The sequence below is a fragment of the Meles meles genome, chromosome 6, assembly GCF_922984935.1.
Source record: "Meles meles chromosome 6, mMelMel3.1 paternal haplotype, whole genome shotgun sequence".
In the NCBI taxonomy this organism is placed as follows: Eukaryota; Metazoa; Chordata; class Mammalia; order Carnivora; family Mustelidae; genus Meles; species Meles meles.
This window is the reverse complement of record NC_060071.1, coordinates 135,490,626-135,510,568: the sequence shown is the minus strand read 5'-3', so window position 1 is coordinate 135,510,568 and position 19,943 is coordinate 135,490,626. Positions and strand designations below refer to the sequence as shown.

The window sequence follows — 19,943 nt, the reverse complement described above, 5'->3', positions numbered from 1 at the left end:
CCCAAAGAAATAGAGTAAAAGCCTATTTATATTGAGCTCACTGTATAATCGAATATTTCTAGAAGTCCCAGCCCAACCCTCTTCTTTGAACTATCCTAGCTTATCTAAGTTCTGAAGTTAGTTGAACTATTTAAGTTGAAATATTGTTGAATTGTTGAAACTATATTAGTTGAAATATTTTGAACTGTCCTAGCTTATCTAAGTTCTGAAGTTAGTTGATTCATCTGTTTTTTCATTCCTTCTACGCATTTCTTCCAAGCACCTGTTGTGTGTCAGACATTGTGATGGATGCTGGGTATACAGTGACCAGGGCCGTCATGGTACCTTGACTCATAACGTTTATTGTCTAGTAGATAGAACTGGGTGCGTAAATGTAGGAAGAAGGTTGATGGAAGCTCTGAAAAGCTCCTCTAACAGTGTTGAGGAAGAGAGGCTGAGGAGTTCTTACAGTGAGGTTGGGGAAGAGAAAAGCATGTTAACCTAAGGAGGTGAGGGCCTACATTGGCGTCCAGATAGTGATTTTTCCCCAGGGAAGCCCTGTGGGGAAGACCTGACAGCATCTGTTTGTACATATGGGTCCCTGGAAATTCTGGAGTTCATGTATTAAGGATGACCTCTACATAAGAAGATCTAGACCTATCTAGACCTATCGAGAATAACTAGAAAGGCAGTAGGAAAGCCTCAATCCAGGAAACCACACTATGCCATCTGGTAGCATCTGGACTGATTTCAGACATGAGCAAACACATGTGACAGTATCACCATGTCTGGTGGTGATAGAAAATAATCCCCATGTCCTTACTCTTTCATTCTGAAAGGTGGTGTGGAAATTGGCCTTTCTTGAGTTTTTAGATGAACTAGCCCTGACAAAAGATTTTGGAATATTTCTGCACGTATTGTGCATGTGATTAGCCCTGGCTGCCCTGTTTCACAATTCTGTGGTAGAAACAAACAAACAAACCAACCAACAAACAGTTTTTTAGAGTGGAATTTATTTTATTGGAGTGATTTTGTCATGAATATACTGATCACCCTATCTCAAGTAAACTCACTCGGCTTGCTCCGGTAAAACTTAGACGTTCACTTGAAGATCCAGAGCTATTGGGGGCGCCTGGGTGGCTCAGTCAGGGAAGCGTCCCCCCCTTGATTTTGGCTCAGTCGTGATCCGTGGGTGATGAGATGGGGCCCCGTGCCATGCTCTGTACTGGGTGTGCTGCCTGCTTCAGATTCTCTCTCCCTCTCCCTCTGCCCTTATCCCCCCACCACTCTCTCTCAAATAAATAAATAAAAAGACACAAAGTTATGGTAGTATTCAGGTATCGTGCCCACAAATATTGGGGCTGTTCTATCTCTTGGTCGTTGCGCTACTCCATACGATTTCTTTGCTCCATACGATTTCTTTGTTCCAGTGGGTACCACCGACAACCTTGGTTTCTTAGTTTCCCTAGTTTGAATTCCTGGTAAAGGCATCTGACTGCCCTTACTCTTACTCTCACTCTTACTACTATTTTTTTCTTTTCCAGACATGTCCTAGCTTGTTGCCATCCACGGATGGCTGCCCTGCGTTTAAGTACTTTTCCCTGGTTCAGTTAGCTGGAGCTGGGGTTGGGGATAGTTGGAAATCTTCTGACTGGTTGCCCACTCAGCAGGGCTGTGGATGTGGCCAGCCTTGGGAAAGTGTGGCGGGGTAGGCAGTGTTCCTGCGATCAATTAGGAGTTGGGTTATATTTTGGGAACAAAATTATATGTGGAGCATTTGATTAGTAGGAGAGCCTAAGCTCAGTATTTTATCTTCTGTTTCAGATCACCCTGAGACGATGGAGGAAGTGAAAATAAAGCAGCCCAAACAGCAGCAGGCAACAGAAATGCACTCCGACAAATTGTCTCGTGAGTGACTTCAAACCTTCCTAGATTTGCTGCTCTCTTATAAATCACTAAAAGGGGAGGAAAAATGTCATAGATAGTAAATGATTCTAAAGCGTAAGGCATTACCCCAAAGAAGTTCCTTTTCTTCGTTCTTTTCTCTTGACTTAGAATTTCCCCTATTTACTGATAACCTGTTTTCCTTCTGAGGAATTTTTCATTTTCTTAATATTCAGAAATTCTGAGCACTTTTTTTTTTTTTTCCTAGAAGGGTGAAAAGCAGAGGGAGAGGAATTAGCTGTCACTACCAGAAACTTTTGTCTTAATGTGCTCACATTTGTAAAATGCCTGCCCTGGTGATGGAGGTAGCCTCAACTCCAGCTTTTAGAAATTCTAGGACTAAAAGTAAACTGTTTCTGTTGCCAGGTTGTCTTGGTAGGCATAATACATTAAGTGCATGATGCCCAGTCATTAAAGTCTCTATCTTTGATGATTTCCGTTTCACACTATGATTATTTTGATGTTTAAAAATGTTTACTTCATGTTTTATCGAGATTATATGTCAGTTTTTCCTGAAATGATCTGTTTTGTTTTGTTTTGTTTGTTTGTTTTTGTTTTAATAGGATTTACTACTTCAGCAGAAAACGAGGCTAAATTAGTCTATACAAATTCTTCCTCTGCTTCTTTCTCTGGTCCTGCTGCTACTCTTCTGCAGAAAATTCCCAATACCCACTTGTCATCTATTATTACAACCTCTGACCTCTCAGCAGGGCCTGGCCGCCATTCTTCTTTATCTCAGATTCCTCCAGCTATCCCCAGCATGTCTCACCAGCCAACAGTTTTACTGAGCCCAGTCCCTGACAGTGCCTCTCCCTCCATACATCCTGGGACACAGAACGCGCCAAGCCCTGCTGGCCTGCCACGCTGTCGATCAGGCAGTTACACCATTGGCCCCTTTTCCTCTTTCCAAAGTGCTGCACACATCTATAGCCAGAAACTGTCTCGTCCCTCTTCAGCAAAGGCAGGTGAGTGTGAGAAAATGAAAGGCAGCCTGTGATGTCAGCTCCTCCCCAGCCCCGATTAAAAAAAAGAAAAAGAAAAGAAAAGAATGCCGTCTCTTCCCTTTGCCTTTTCTTTTGAAAGATAAAGGGACACATGCCTTGTTCTAAGGAAGAGTCTTGCATTTGGTCCAGTAGGATTCATCCATTGAGACAAAATGAATCAGGATTTCTTTGAGATGCTGGATAAAGAGATGAATGAGAAGGAGCTTACAGTCTAGTCAGGAGATTTTCCATCACAGACCATCATAGACCTACAAGTGTGCTCTATACATTCTTTCTGAGTAAATTGTTGTTTTTCCGTGTATTTAAAGTCAAGTATGACCTGCATAAATAACCAATGAATTCTTAAGGTATCTAACTTTAAATGAAATAGGCAGACCCATATTATCAGTGAAGTTTTTTTCCCCATTTTTGATAACAGTTTTATTGAGATACAATCCGTAGACTATGAAATTCACCACTTTAAAGCGTGCAGTTCAATGGTTTTTAGTATATTCACATAGTTGTGCAACCAACACCACTATCTCTTACTTTAGAACATTTTCTGTATCCCTGAAGAAACCCCACACCTTTTTGGAGTCAGTATCTGTTTCCTCCTTCCCCCAGCCCTGGGAACCACTAAACTACTTTCTATCTCTGTAGATTTGCCTATTCTGGACATTCTGTGTAAGTGGAATTGTACAATTGGTGGTGTATTGTGAATGACTTACTTCACTTAGCACAACGTCTTCAAGGTTCATTCGTGTTGTAGCATGTATCAATGCTTCATTCTTTTGTATGGCTGAATAGTTTTCCGTTGGATGGATATATCATACTTTGTTTATCCATTTATCAATTGAGGAATATATGGGTTGTTTTCACTTAAGTGCTATTATGAATACTGCTGCTATTAACATTTGTGTATGGGTTTTTGTGTGGACCTATGTTCTCATTTCTCTTGGGTATATACATAGGAGTGGAATCACTGGGTCATATGGTAGCTTCATGATTTTTTTATTTTTTTTTTTTAGTAACTTCCAAACTGTTTTCTTTCAAAGTGACTACATCATTTTGGTTCCAGCAATGCATGAAGGTTCCAGTTCCTCCACATCCTTGCCAGCCAATACTTACTATTGTCTGTTTTTCTGATTTTATCTATTCTAGTGGTTTGGAAGTAGTGTCTCATTTTTGTGGTTATCATTTCCATTTCCCTAATGACTAATGATGTGGAACACTTTTCATGTGCTTTTTGGCCATCAGTATACCTTCTTTGGACATATTCAAATCCTTTGCCTGTTTTTAAATTGAGATATACTTGTTTTTTTTAATGTTGAGTTATGTTCTTTATGTAGTCTGATTACAAGTCCCTTGTCAGATACATGATTTTGAAGTATTTTCTCCCCTTCTGTTGCTTACCATTTCATGTTTTTGAAGCACAAAAGCTTTTAATTTTGATGACATCCAATTTATCTGTTTTTCTTTATGCTTATGTTTTTGGTATCATATTTGAAAAATTATTGCCTAACCCATGGTAACAAAGATTCATATGCATGTTTTTTCCTAAGAATTTTATAGTTTGAGTTCTTTCATTTAGGACTTTTATCCATTTTGAATTTAACTTCTGTGTAGGATGTGGCATAAGGGTCTAACTTCGTTCTTTTTCATGTGTATATTCAGTTGTCCCAGTGTCCCAGTGTCCCGGTTCAACCATTTGTTGAAACGGTATTATTTCCCTATTGAATTGTTTTGGCATTCTTATCAAAAATCATTTAATCATGAATGTAAGGGTTTATTCTGGAGTCTCATTTCTGTTCCACTGATCGATATGTTTAGCCTTATGCCAGTACCACATTATCTTGATTGTTGTAGAATTGTAGTGAGTTTCAAAGTCACCAAGAATGATTCTTCCAATTTCATTCCTTTTTTCCATAGTGTTTAGAATATTCTGGATCCCTTGCATTTTCATATGAACTTTAGGATCAGCTTGTCAATTTCTGCAGAAATTGGCAGTTGGGATTTGGATAGGATTGTGTTGAATCTGTAGATTAATTTGGCAAATACCTTACCATTGGTCAAGTTTTTAAACAGTTTAGTAATATCCATGTTAAGATGAGTTACAGCTAAGCTGTTTTGTAAATAGTCAATTTATATTTCTTAGTATCTGATTTCAAATGAAATGAATATTATGCAGCTCGAATCAGATATTGAATGTCTAATAAGTCCTAACTATGAATATGGACATGTATGTGTGTGCTAATTCTGAGTGGTTTTTCTTGTGACTCAATCTAAGATCAATAGTAATAATAATCAATAGTGTTCTGCTTTGAACTGTTTTCTCCCATTTGAGAGAGATTAAGTAAGATCATTGTCTCCAATACCTTGTGTTAATCAAAATTTTCTTTAAAAAACCTTCCTTTTTCACATTTTTCCCAGAGAGGGATAGGGAACAGCTAGCTAGTCAGTTCAAAAATATTTTTAAATTTCTGTTGTGATTTATCCTTTGACCCATGGATTGTTTATAAGTGTACTGTTTAATTTTCAGATAATTGGCATTCTCTACTTCTTGTAATTGTCTATTTCGCTTATTTCCATGGCAGTCAGAGAACACATCCTGAATGACTTAAACAGTAGTAGACAACAACATCATAAATGACAATAATAGCTTCCAAGTGATTTGAGTTAAATTTTTCTGTGGTTATTGAATAGTTTGAGAGTGAGAGTAGGATATGATTTAAGTTCACACATTTTAAAGATAAATACACAGTATAAAATTTCAAAGGTTCCCACCAAAAGAGTAAAAATATGGAAATTCTAAACCTTTTGGAAGAAGAAAAATGAATTGAGAAGGAAGCTTAGAAAAAGCAGGAGAAATGAAACTGAAAAGAGAGCAAACCAAGTCCCAATGTCAAGAATCAAATAAATGTAAATGGGTTGAACTTGTTAGAAGAGTGTCAGGTTGAATTTTTAAAAAATCCAGATATGTGCTGTTTACCAGAGAGAGATGCACCTAAAGAGAAGAAGAAGGAGTGGTTGAAAATAAAAGGATAAAGAAAGAGGGGCACCTGGGTGGCTCATTGGATTAAGCCTTTGTCTTTGGCTCAGGTCAGGATCTAAGGGTCCTGGGATCAAGCCCGGAATGGGGTTCTCTGCTCAGTGGGGAGCTTGTTTCCCCCTCTCTCTCTGCCTGCTGCCCTGCCTACTTGTGATCTCTCTCCCTCTGTCTGTCAAATAAATAGATAAAATCTTTAAAAAAAAAAAAAAAGAAAGAAAGAAAAATGACTCTCTTATTTAAAAAAGGATAAAGAAAGAAATGCCATGTAAATACCAACCAGAAGAAACATGGTATAGCTATATTAACATATGCTTAAATAGACTTTGAGATAGAAAATTTTCTTACAGGTACAGACGTAATTACATCAGACAGAAGGTAAAGGTTTAGTTCAGCAGAAAGATAAAGCAGCTCTACGTGCACCTAATAAAAATAACTTCCAAATATAATATTTGTTCCAAAACAAAGATTTATACAAGTACATGTCTTAGTGGGAAATTTCTACATACTCCTCTCAAGTACTGATAGACTAAAGACATTGTTTTATATCAGCAAAGATAAAGAGGATTTAAGCAAGTTGATCAGCTTTATCAGTTGATTATACATAGAACTGTGTATCCAATAATTAGAGAAAACACCTTTGTAAGCACTCATAATATATTCATAAAACCAGTCATCCTACATCCTTTAAGACAAATATCACAGAATTGGTATCATACAGGCACATTCTCAGTCACACTGCAATTAAATTGAATGGCAATAACAACAAGTTAGAGTGTATAACAAATCCTCATGAATTTCCGAATTAAACAGAGTCAAACACTGGGTGTTGTATGGAGGTTTGAATCACTATTTTTATACCTGAAACTTATCATTACAATGTATATTAATTAACTGGAATTTAAATTAAAACCTGAAAAAAAACATAAAAAGCATCAAGGAAGAAATCGTAATGGAAATAAATGTAAAAGTGTTAGAACTGAATGATAATGAGAAAACTGTGCATCTGAGTGTATGGAGCACAATGAAAGGCAGTATGAGGAGGGAAATTTACTGCCTTAAAAACTTTATTTGAAAGTAGAAGAGGCTGAAGATTAATTTCTAAGTATTTAATTTCAGACATTATAAAAACAAAACAGCATAAATCTAAATAAAGAAAAGGAAATAATAAAGATAGGGCAAAAAAAATCAGAGAATTCAGAAATAAAGTACACTAGAGAATATCAAAGCCAGAAGTTCTTTGAAAGCCCTAATAAGATGGACAGACCTCTGGTGAGACTGATCAAGAAAAGAGAGAAGACCTGGAGAAATAATACAAGGGATGGAAAAGCTATAGAACATACAAATATTGTGTAGGTGACAAAAGAATCCAATAAAACTGAAAACTTATAAAATGGACAAATAGAAAAGTATAACTTACATAAAATTGACTCAAGAAGATGAAAGCCTCAACAGTCCGGTATGGACTTTTTTGGAACAGTAGTTAAAAATCTCACAGAATTTGAGGCCCAGATAGTTTTATAAGGAAGTTCTAACTGTCTTTCAAGGGGCAGATAATTCCAATCTTAAACTCTTCTCGTGAATGGGCATCCTCTGCTGTCTGGGAAGAGAAACAATATTCATCTCTTTTTGAATGCCTAGTTTTATCTTAATAACAAAACCAGTTGAGTATAGTATTGGGGAAATTACAGACCAGCTACATTTATGCACACAAATGCAAAAATTCTAATCAAACTATAAGCCAGCCAAATCTAGCAACATATGAAAGAGATAGGACACCATAAACAAGTTTATCCAAGGAACACAGTAGGGGCTTAACATTAGAAAATGTATAACTGACGTTTGTCACATCAGCAAACTAAAGGAGAAGAACCATATTCATCTTAGTAGATGCAGAAAAGAATTTGATAAAATTCCACACTCATTCATGATAAAGCTCTCAGCATACTAGGAAGAGAAGGAAGCCCTCTTGAGCTGAGAAAAGCTATCTGCCAAAATCCTACAAGAGGTATCAGTGTAAGTGGGGAAATGTTGAAAGAATTCTTTTTAACATTAAGAGCCATAAACAGATGCACACTAATATTGCTTCTATTTAATGTTTTACCAGAACCAACATAGTAAGACCAAAGAAATTAAAAGCATAAGGATCAAAAAAGAAGAAATAAAATTTGCTTATTTGCAGAAAATACATTATCTGCATAGAAAACTGAAAGCAATCTACAGATACATTTTAGAAATAATTACCTTAGCAGTATAGATGGCCACGAACTGGCCACGAGATCAATATTAAAAATCAGTAGCTTTTTCTGTATATTAGCAACAAAGAGTTAGAAAGCAATTTTTTTGTAGTGTGGTTAAATTTATATAAAATTTATCATTTTAACTACTTTTAAGTTTTTTAATAATTCTTTTAAGTATACTTAATTTTTTTTGTTATTTTTATAAGTTTACAGTTCAGTGGCATTAAGTACATTCACATTGTTGTGTAAGAGTCACCACCAAGGAAACAATAAATTTAGAAATATAATTTAGGGATAAATTTAGGAAAGAAAGGAAATTTTATAAGGCTTTTTGAGGACATTAGGAAAAACCTAAATAAAATAAATAGCCTAATGTGCATGGATGGAAAGAGACAGTGTCCTAAATGTTTCAGTTCTCATCACATTGGTCCCTAGATTCAATACAATTCCAACCAGAACCTCAACAGGTCTGTTGTTACACTTGACAAGCCCATTCTAAATGCTCAATAGTGAGAACCTATGAAAGAACAAAAATAAGGTGGAGGAACACATTATTATGACTTATATAAAGATATGATAACTAATGGGCCACCTGGGTGGCTCATATGGTTAAGCGTCTGCCTTCAGCTCAGGTCATAATCTCCAGGTCCCGAGATGGAGCCCCACATCTGGCTCCCAGCTCAGCAGGGAGTCTTCTTCTCCCTCTCCCTCTGCCTCTCCCCCTGCTTGAGGTCTTTCTCTCTCTGTCTCTGTATCTCTTTCAAATGAATAAATGGAAAAAAAAAAACTTAAAAAAAAAAAGATACGATAACTAGGAGAGTGTAGTTATAGACAAATGGACCAATCGAAAAGAGCAGGAAGTTAGAGGCACACAGATAGATGGAACTTTGATACATATCCTAGATAGCATTGTATATAGTGGAAAAGGAGGGGTTTCTCAGTGCATGGTACTGGGATGATTAGTTAATAACACAGGAAAAAATGAAATTAGGTCACTGACTTACACTATGTATAAAATTAATTTCAGATGCAAAACTTAAAACTTCTGTAATAAAATAGGAGCACCTGGTTGGCTCAGTTGGTTAAGCATCTGACTCTTGATTTAGGCTCAGGTCATGTTCTCAGGGTCATGAGATTGAACCCTATGTCGGGCTCTGCATCGGGGAGTCTCTGGGAGATTCTCTCCCTCCCCCACTCCCCGCACTTGGGTGCATGCGTATATGCATGCACTCACTCTCCTTCTCTCTAAAATAAATAAATCTTTAATAAAAACTTCTAGGATAAAGTAAGATTATCTTTAAGATTACATGGTAGGGAGCAAGTGAAAACATAAGCAAAACTTCCAGAAGTCAGTAAGAAAAAGATAACCCAATAGAAAAATGATCAGTGGTATCAGAGAAGAGATAACACACGCTTAGCATCATGATCAATCTGTGAATGTAAATGGGGACTACAAGGAGATTTTTACCCCCTTCGTAGTGGGAAGAATTAAGATACTTGACAACACTAAGTGTTGGAGGGGATGTGGATCAGCAGGAACTCTCATATTTTGCTTATGGGAGTGTAAAAAAAAAATGCCACTTTGGTATTATCACATAAATTTAAAGATTTATGTACCCTGTGATTCAGCAATCCCATTCTTCGGCATACATACAAGAATGTCTTTCACACATTCACCAAGAGATACATTCAAGAGTGTTCACCGCTGCACTGTTTATAATAGCAATAAGCTTGAAATAACCAACACACCCACTGATGGGGGAAGAGAAGAATAAGTGGTAGTGTACTTGCAAAATGGAACACCAAGCCCCAGGTAAATTAATGCATTGTAAGCTCTGCTTAGCAAGGATGAGTCTTGAAAGTATGGTATTGAATGACAAGAGTGTATCTCAGCAAACTGCTACAGTAAGATACCACTTTTGTAGAGCTTAACACCAAGCAAAATTACCCAGTATTTTGTTTATGCATACACACACAAATGCACACAAATACATTACTGAAGATATTTTTTAAAAGGAAGTGGAATGAATGATAGGCGATAAGGGATGTCTCAAGAGGAGCACACAGTTGATGTATATTCAATGGTAATATGGTTTTTGAGTTGGGTAGTAAGTTCACGGGTTCATTATAGTATTCTCTATAACTTTACACATCTGTTACAAAATTTTCTATGTATCACACAATAAAGTAAACATGATTAACAGATTTTTATAAAGCAGTATCACCAAATTGTGTATACCAATGATCACAGTTACATAAGCATTAAGCCAGAAAGAAAACATGTTACAGTGTTTTCTAGGTTAAAAAATTTTTTTTTCAGTGAGATGTGTGACTTCCATCATAGAAAAAAATTGATTTTGTATTAAATAATTTCTTTTTGCCAGAATTTCAGTGCTCAAAAATAATAGAACTCTGATACTATAGTTGGAAGAAGAGCATTTAAGTCTGAAAGGGGAAATGAGTCATTTCATCAACAGATTATTGCTTCTTTTCTAATTACACTGTTTTGCTTTCATCTGTTGTCCCTTTTGAGCTTGGTAAGAAGGTGGGTTATTTGACCGTGGATGACATAGACTACTGACAAGTAAATCCCATTACAAGAAATATAAGAATTATACTGAGTTTTAAAACCACTTTTTTATTCATCAAAATTAGTGAATTCTAGGAGTGGTTGTTTCCCACTGCATATGATGAAATTTGGTGTGCGTGAAGCTTTCCCGGTAAACGAAAACATGTTGATAAATGCTTGCGACAAGTTGTCAGAGATCCCTGGGCTTCCGTAAAGTATCTGTTGGCTGAGATTTCTGTCCTCACCCTAAGTTTTTCAGGGCTTATTTCCTAAGAGGGTAAAAACTTTTCTCTTTTTTTTTTTTTTTAGCAGGCTCATGCCATCCAAACAAGCCGCATTCTGGAATGGCTAAAACACAAAGAGAGGGAGAAGATGGGTCTCTGTACAGCAGACGGTATAACCCAAGCATGGTCACGGCCGAGCTGCAGCGGCTGGCTGAGAAGCAAGCAGCTCGCCAGTATTCCCCGTCCACCCACATCAGCCTCCTCACCCAGCAGGTACGGACGGTTGGGGAGCCAAAGAGCTCTTTGGTTCCAAGGATCGCATTAAGGACAGGGGACTCTGTCTTTCCCTGCCTTTGCTCATTTCCTGTATGCTGATGCTTGTTGAAGGAGTATTAGTTGGGGTGAGCTAAAGAAAGAGTGTTCCTCTTCATCTTTAAAGAAAATGAGCTTCTGTTACAGGTATTCCAAAGTTAAGTCTGCTCCTAACTCTGATGTACTCATTTCATGGATAAACTGACTTGAATGTTCAGCTGTCAAAGAGACTTTTAAACGATCTTTAAAAATAACCTCTTTCTTTGGTAAAATTTTCCAGTGAGTTCTCATCTTAGAAATCTTTTCACCAGAATGCCATAACATTACCTTTTCCTTTTTTTTTTTTTTTTTTTTTAAACTATACCACCTTTCATCTCTTGCTCTCAGGATATTTTATGACTACTGACTGGTAAAATATTTCAGTACACCTTTAGTCAACACATGTCATTCTCCCCCATTTTACAGATGGGGGGAACTGAGGCTGAAAGAAGTGATACAATCAGGGTCATTTGGGAAGCTGGATGGTTGGAAATAGATACCACATTGTTGACCTTAAGTATAGATACAAGCCTACAACACAATGAAGTTAGATGAAGCTTCTACAAGAACTTTGGGATTGTTTTTGCCCTCCTTGCTGATCGTCCCCATGGTATCGTCGAAGCCATGTCTTCTCCCTTTCCTTAATGCAAGATGGCATCAAAGTCCTCCTAAGAAATTATTATAATTTAACTCCACAGTTACATTTTGCTATATCTCTGCCGCAGAGTCTTAATTAGTGGCAACTCTGTAATGATAATCGAGTCTAGGAAAAAGTGAAGCTGAAAATGACTACGAGCACATGTTAAAAGTAGGCAACACACTGCTCCCTGGTGGTGCCCTGCTTCTCAGTGTGAAATTTAGAACCAAATTAAAGGTAAGCTTAAGCTTTACTTCGGCCTCATCCCAGTGTGTGAGGCTGTAATGAATATTCTTTTTCAAATCCCTAATCATTTGAAGGGAGTAGATGAGGAGGCCTGATCTGAAATAGGAAGCAAAGAATCTTAGGAGAGTAGTTTTGAGACTTGAGCAGGTGGGCGAGGTCGATTTTACAGATAGAGTGATAGGAGGAAGGTACTAGAATGTTATGATGATGGTCGAAGAAGAAGGAATTTTGAAATGTGACATGGCTGTGAGGAGGGAGAGGGCCAGTGGTCTGCTACCCGTTTTTCACTGGGTCACGAGTCTATGTTCCCAGTTTATAAATGAGCAGCTAGAAGCACCAAGACATTAAGAAATTTTCTTTGCAGTCATAGTAAAAAACATAGCCAATATTAGTGTTTACGTATTTTCAGCTTCTGTCATTTGTAAGCTGCAAAGCTTGCAAAATGACAAGATTCTGATCCTCTGGGACACCAGGGAGATTGTATTCTAATTGAAAGTCATTTCCTTCGGTCCATCTTTCTTGTCGAAGGAGAGCTTCAGAGCCGGAGAATTGAAAGTCCATCAGACTCCTGTACGTAGGGATTTGAACTTACCATTAAATGTCAGTCTTAACTTTTAGAGTCTGGTAAGAGGTGGTTGGTGCTCCGGACAGTACTGAGGGAGGGGCTGGAGTCTGGAATAAGCAGGGTTGGGTGGGGGAAGCGAGCTAGACCAGCCATCTGCAGATCCGTATTCCACCACCACGGACCAGCTGCGTGATCTCGGACAGTTCACTCAACTTCCAACCTAAGGGTCTTCTCTTGCTGTTGGAGTAAATACATTAGGCTCCTGAGGATAGTATGCAAAAACTACTTTGTAAAGTCTAAATATCGGATATTTGGGAACTATTGGTATTTCCTCCATAAAAGGCTTTCAATAATAAGTTATTTCTAATTTGATTCAAAAAAGTAGTTTTTAGGTAAAATATAGTGTAATCCCAAATGAACTTGGTTATTGAAAAGCTCCATTACATGTTATCTGGGTCCTTCCCCTCAGAGCAAGTAATTCCCTAATTTGGAATTTGGAAAATTCTTTTATTCTTCTCCTAGCAAATAATAACCTGTTACAATGGCTTCTGGGCTCTGGCCCATGTGTTTACTAGTGGGGGTGCAGACCCAAAGTGGGGGCTGCTCTGCCTTCTCTCTCAGCTTGGGCTGTGAAACCTTCATGGCAGATTCATCAGAAGCAGCTTTGTGTTCAGTAATTACTTCGAATGTGTTTTTACTTCCTCATACCTGTGAGTATTTCCTTATTTCATGTTTGTGTTTTCTTTCCTTCTTCCTTCCTCCTTTCCTATCCCTTTTCCCTTCCTTCCTTCCTTTCAAGTCCAATAGGGTTAATGTTTTCTTCCCCTGCTTCCCTTTTTTGGTAAGATCATTCTGGTTAAATTTATTCATTCTATTGTTTTAATGTTTTCTAATTGGTTGTTTTGTTTTGTCTTTACTAATTCCCTTCCTTCTGCTTTTGCTAGCTTTTGTTTTCTCCCAGTCTCTTAAGTGGGATACTTACTTTCATTCACTTTCGTTTGTCACTGTATTTAAAGCTATGAATTTTCCTCCGAGTATCACTTTCATCATATCCCATAAACTCTGATGTATCTTTACATTGCTTTTCTCGGTAAGGTGTTAGGAGACCTACCACTACATAAGGAACACAGATTTTTAATTACTTGTGTTTTGGAAGACAAGTATAGAAAATTGAAATCCTTGGGTCTGTTTTTGAAAAATCATTTTCTTTTGTCTGTAATTTCAGCTGCTTACCCCATTAAACCTTTTAGTGGCATTGTTCATAAATTCATTTAATTCAAATGTGGTTTTTAAATTTATTCATTCAAAACATTTTATTAAGCTCTTAGGAATGTTCCAGGCTTTGGTACTAAGCCATGGGGATGATATAAGACATAGTCCTTGGCATGAAATAACTCACAATCTGGTAAGGGTGACAGCCACATAAACACATCAGCGTGCTAGCGTGGAATATGCACGAAAGAGATATTTCTAGGGAATAGCAGAAGCATCGAAGGGCATACTACCTATCCCAGCCTGTGTATGGGAGTGAGAAGGCCAGAGCAGCCTTCTTGGAAGAGATTATATCGAAACTGAATCTTGAAGGTAGGCAAGTGGGTGGCAGGAGAAGGGTGAGGGCAGGTTCCAGAATAAAAGCTAGCCTGTATGTGTGTAGAGAAGCAGTAGGCTGATTAGTGGTGTTGGAGGGTAGGGAGTCAGCAAAGAGCAGCTAGGATGGAAGCTGGAAGAGAAGACAAAAGCTGATTTCGGGAAAGTTTTCTCTGTGAAGGAACTCATCTTCATCTCATAGATGACGGGGATGGAGGAAGGGGGCCCAGAGACACGGTTGGCTTTGCCTTTTAGCTTGATCACTCAGGTAGCTGGAGAGGAGGGTGGGTTGGAGGGTGAGGCCATGTCACCACATTTTCTTCCTGCTCACTGGTGAAGATGCTGAGGAACAGTGAGCTAGCCAGAAGTAAAGAAGCAAAGTACCCTGATAGCCCCCAAATTTTATAATAAAACTTGAAGATACCCAGAATTTACATTAGAGGCTAAATTGTTATGGATTTGCATGGCCAAGCACAGAACCTTATTTAGCTTGTGATTACTTTCACTACTTCTGTTACGATGTAACTTTCTTTATAGCCTACAGCACAGGCGAACATCAAACGTTCCTTGCCCCACAAAGTAGCCACAATAGCCACTTCAGAAATGTTTGTGCCGGCATGCGTGCGCTTGAAATCATGCTCAGAAGACGTACGTGTTCTTCGTGGAGGTTACTCAGCAAGTGCCCTCCAGACTTGAGCAGAGAGCAGGCCAAATTTGGTTCTTCCCCTGGGCACATGAGAGGTGGGCTATCCTTTGGGGCTGGAGTTCTTGGGAAGGGAGTGCGTCCATCTCTGAAAGCAGGGTGTTCTAGAAGCATCTTTCTCCTGTGGTAGGGAGCTGTGGTCGCTGAAAGGACCCGAGTAGAGCTTCGGTCTCCCTATCTCTGCCTCACTCAGTGCTGGGAGAGGTGTGCGCTCCCACTGCCTCACTTTCCCAGACGGCGCCCTTTGTGGTAACCGCGGTGAGTGAGCAGAGGAATGTGGCGAAGGAGCCCAGCTCTGTGGTGAGGAGTGGGAGGCAGCCACTCAGAGGGAGCACCAGCCCTCGCTGTGCGGGCGAGTGTGAGGTTTCAGGACCCGGCTATCATTAGGAGCAGCTCCAGCTCTTCCAGCCTGGGAGTTTAATCAAAGGAATAACAGCAGACCACCCAGGCGAGGGCTCCAAGGCGAACGAATGTGCTGCGTCAGTCTCTGTTCCTCAGCCAGCCAGTGCCCGGGATGTGGCCAGGCCTCCTGGAAATGTGCTGACAGATACATAGGAGGGAGGAGACACTTTCTGCTTCTCACATTTTTCATGTAGATGGAGAGTGGGAAAGAAAGCCATTCCATTTCTCTCATTTTTTCCTCCTCACCCTGGTACTTTTCTAGAGCAGTTCTAGAGAAGGGTATATGCTGAGGTGGAGAATGTTTGGTTTCCGCCAGCTACTCATTTCTCTCACGCGTTCATATATGAAGGAATTCCTCAATCATTTTTTCTGCTTCAGAAGCTGCCGAGGTGGACCTTGAGTGAATCTTACTTTCAGAATTTCCAATTTGAAGGTGAAATTGGCAGAGAGGGAGCTGAATTTCCGAAGTGATGATGAGTGTTCTCCAGACCTGAGGCAGATGGCCCCCAGTTTATCACAGGTGTGGGTGTTTGGGAACACTCCTCTTGCCTCTTCAGCATGCCCGGACGCATTTGAGCTGCTATATGTTTATGTTCTGATCTGGTGGTGGTTTTCCAAGTCTAGCTCTTTTGGTCCTATGTTCTTTCTGAGTAGAAGTAGTGACACTTCTTTATATCATATTTTTACTTTTTCCCATTTCTAGAAACAGAAAAGAATAAATGGAAAAAACAGGAGTTCTTGAGTCAATGAGACCTTGGATAAGTTATGTAACCTCCTTGTGCCTTGATTTCCTTCTCTGTAAAGTGGGGTAATTTTAATATCAAGACTAATTCTCCTCCTGGATCCCTGGATCAGCTGGAGTGATCCTGTCTAATTCGCTAGCTCTTCTCTCTCTCTCAAGGCTTTCAGCCCCCAGCGTAACTTAGTTCTGTAGCCTACTCCATGGTCTCTTGTTCTAAAACAACCTTTCTTTCACCCTGCCACCCCTTCAAGTTCTTGTCCTCCCTGTACCGCCAAATGTCAAAGTAACATGCGCTTGCTGCCCCAGTGCCCCTGACCCCGTCCCCTCCACAGTTACCCTTGCAGTCTGGCCTTATCTCTTACCATGTTGTCCAGCTCTCCCTCAGAGGTTGCCAGTGACCTTGGGATTGCCAACTTCGGTCACCTGTTTTTAATCCTCCTCCTGCCTCAGTATTCGGCCCTATTATTAACCACCTCCTACCTGAAAACTTTTCTTAGCTTCTCCAGCCCTTTAGCGATTCCCCTGGGAGCTCATCCTCCTCTTTCCCCTGAAGGCTAGATTCCATTTGCAACATTTTTTAAAAGCCACTGGCATAGAGACCTCAAATGTGTAAAACGGGCAATGGTAGGCTCCCTCAGTTAAAGACAGTGGGATGATGCCTGGTCATCTGCTTCTTCCCATTCTTCGGAGCTCTCCTCCAGCGTACCTCTGAAGTCAGGGCACAACACAGCGGTTTTTTTCAACACACAGTTTCCCCTTGGGTACATGTTCTCCTCCCATAGCTCCATCTGTTCTGTGGATTTCTTCCATGCAGGCATCTTTAGTGTGAACCTCTTTGCTGAGTGCCAAGCCCAGACTTCCAGCTGTCAGACATCGCCCCCTAACTATATTATCAGCATCCAAAATACACAATGCATTTTTAAATTTTTTTATATAAACCAAATTTTATTTACTTATTTTATTATGTTCAATTAGCCACTGTATAGTACACAATTAGTTTTTGATGTAGTATTCAGTGATTCATTAGTTAAGTATAACACCCAGTGCTCATCACAACACGTGCAACTCATTTTTTAAAATTTTTTTATTAACATATAATGTATTATTTGCCCCAGGGGTACAGGTCTGTGAGTCATCAGCCTTACACACTTCACAGCACTCACCATAGCACATACCCTCCCCAGCGTCCATAACCCCACCACCCTCTTCCTACCCCCGCACCCCCCAGCAACACTCAGTTTGTTTCGTGAGATTGAGAGTCTCTTATGGTTTGTCTCCCTCTCAATCCCATCTTGTTTCAATTTTTCCCTCCCTACCCCCCACAGTCCCCCACCCAGACTCTCAAATTCCTCATATCAGGGAGATCATATGATAATTGTCTTTCTCTGATTGACTTATTTCGCTCAGCATAATACCCTCTAGTTCCATCTATTTCGTTGCAAATGGCAAGATTATGTTTCTTTTGATAGCTGCATGGTATTCCTTTGTGTATGTATACCGCATCTTCTTTATCCATTCATCTGTTGATGGACATCTAGGTTCTTTCCATAGTTTGGCTATTGTGGACATTGCTGCTGTAAACATCTGGGTGCTTGTGCCCCTTTGGATCACTACATTTGTATCTTTAGGGTAAATACCCAGTAGTGCGATTGCCGGGTCATAGGGTACCTCTGTCTTCAACTTTTTGAGGAACCTCCATGCTGTTTTCCAGAGTGCTGCACCAGCTTGCATTCCCACCAACAGTATAAAAGGTTCCCCTTTCTCCTCATCCTCGCCAACATCTGTCGTTTTCTGACTTGTTAATTTTACCCATTCTGACTGGTGTGAGGTGGTATCTCACTGTGGTTTTGGTTTGTATTTCCCTGATCATGCACCGCATTTTAAACATATTTTGAAAATATTCAAAAAAACATTTAAGACAGGGTGCCTGGGTGGCTCAGTTGTTAGGCATCTGCCTTCAGCTTGGGTCATGATTCCAGGGTCCTAGGATCGAGTCCTGCATCGGGCTCCCTGCTCAGCGGGAAGCCTGCTTCTCTCTCTCCCACTCCCCCTGCTTGGTCCCCTCTCTCACTGTCTCTCTGTCAAATAAATAAATAAAATCTTTCTTAAAAAAATGTTGAAGACATCTAAAACCTCTTTGTTCGTCTCCCTTTTCTCTCTCAGTATTGGTGACACGGCAGTCCTCCTCGGGACTTAGGTATGGAGCGTTTGATTTATCATTGTCTCTGTTTGCTTCTTCATTCTCTCTGCATCCAGGGAGTTGCCAAGTCTGGTTGATGTTGACTTCATAATGTCTCAAGTCTGTCTTCCCTGTTTCATTTTCACATCGACTATCTTGCTTAAGGCCTTAATCATCTCACCTGGACAGCTGCAGTTACCTCCGAAGTGGTCTCCTGCCCACCTCAGTCTTTGCTATAAAGGAATCTTTCTGAATCACAAGTCTAGTGATAAGAACTCCTTTGCTCAAGAATCTCGAGGGGGCTTTCTGTTATATACAATGTGAAGCCCAAGCTGTTAAATGTTATTCAAAGCCTTTATTTAGAATCTGGCTCCTGGCTGCTTCTCCAGTCTGTCCTCCCCCATCACACGTGTTTTTGTACAACTCACCCAGAATTTGTTCATCTCCACACCTTAGTTTTTGCTACCTTCTCATGGGAAATGTTCCCCTGTCACCATGTCTGACTTTATGCTTCCATCCAGGCTCAACATAGATGCTGTTTGGTTCACGACCGTCTCGGGAGCTTTCCTGGTATAATCTGAAAGTGGCCTGTGTACTCAGAAAGCAGGCAGACACCAGGGAAAGAGGCAGGCCACTCAGTGTTGGTAGGTGGCAGTTTCACTGCCAGCAAAGGGAACTTACCTACGAGGCTTGTCTTGGGCAGCAGCAAGGTGAATGGATCCCCATGCCTGCTGCCAAATCTTAAAAGTTTATAAAGAGGCCCTGACTGGGGTGCCTGGGTGGCTCAGTGGGTTAAAGCCTCTGCCTTCAGCTCAGGTCATGATCCCAGGGTCCTGGGATCGAGCCCCACATCGGGCTCTCTGCTCAGCAGGGAGCCTGCTTCCCCCTCTCCTCCCTGCTGCCTGCTTCTCTGCCTACTTGTGATCTCTGTCTGTCAAATAAATACAGTCTTTAAAAAAATAATAAATAAATAAAAGAGGCCCTAACTGGGCTCAGTCATGTGTACTGTGCACGTGTTTTCAACACATCACCATCTCAAAGCCGTGTCCTTAGAGAGGCGTCTGGGAACAGGAAAGGCAAGTGGCACCCACATTCCAAGGATGGAAGGAGGGGCTGAGGAGCTTATCAGTGCCCCGGTCCAGCTCGTGGGTCCGTCGGCAGCCGTGTCTTTCTCAGGGTGTTCCCCCGCAGGTGCTCCTTTGCTTGGATGCATGTCACTTCGTGCCTCACTGTGTACGGAGAGCTGTCTCCTGCCTCGGGGAGCTTTGGGGGCAGTGTCCTACGCTGCCTCAGAACCTGACTCGTGGGTAATACTCAGTAAATGTGCTCCTTCTACTGGACTGTAAGTTACTTGGTTGAGGATGGGGACCCATTTTTCCACCATTTTTTTCCAGCTTTGGTATATGGCATGCCCTGAATACGTTTTTGAATAAAAAAAAAAGAATGAAGAACCCACTGCTACCCCAGCCAGAAGTCATCTTTCCACGCTCCCTGCTCCTATAGCCCCTCATTAGTTTCTCTGTGTAGTAAACCTGTCGTAGTGATT

General features: G+C 40.2%; 1 protein-coding gene across 18 annotated transcripts in view; it reads left to right on the top strand.

The window, feature by feature from the left end:
- The window catches only part of TTLL5 (tubulin tyrosine ligase like 5), a 284,906-nt gene that overhangs the window by 114,434 nt on the left and 150,529 nt on the right, over positions 1 to 19,943 (top strand). For 16 of the 18 annotated variants that reach the window (XR_006818747.1, XR_006818746.1, XR_006818744.1 and 13 more), the window contains 3 exons: positions 1,804 to 1,887; positions 2,487 to 2,888; positions 11,071 to 11,258. Coding sequence is in view for 14 of the 18 variants with exons in the window: in XM_046008989.1 (XP_045864945.1) it covers positions 1,804 to 1,887; positions 2,487 to 2,888; positions 11,071 to 11,258 (674 nt within the window). In the remaining 4 variants the exon portion in view is untranslated. The remainder of the gene's footprint in view (positions 1 to 1,803; positions 1,888 to 2,486; positions 2,889 to 11,070; positions 11,259 to 19,943) is intronic. The other 2 variants (XM_046008994.1, XM_046008993.1) reach the window with 2 other exon arrangements.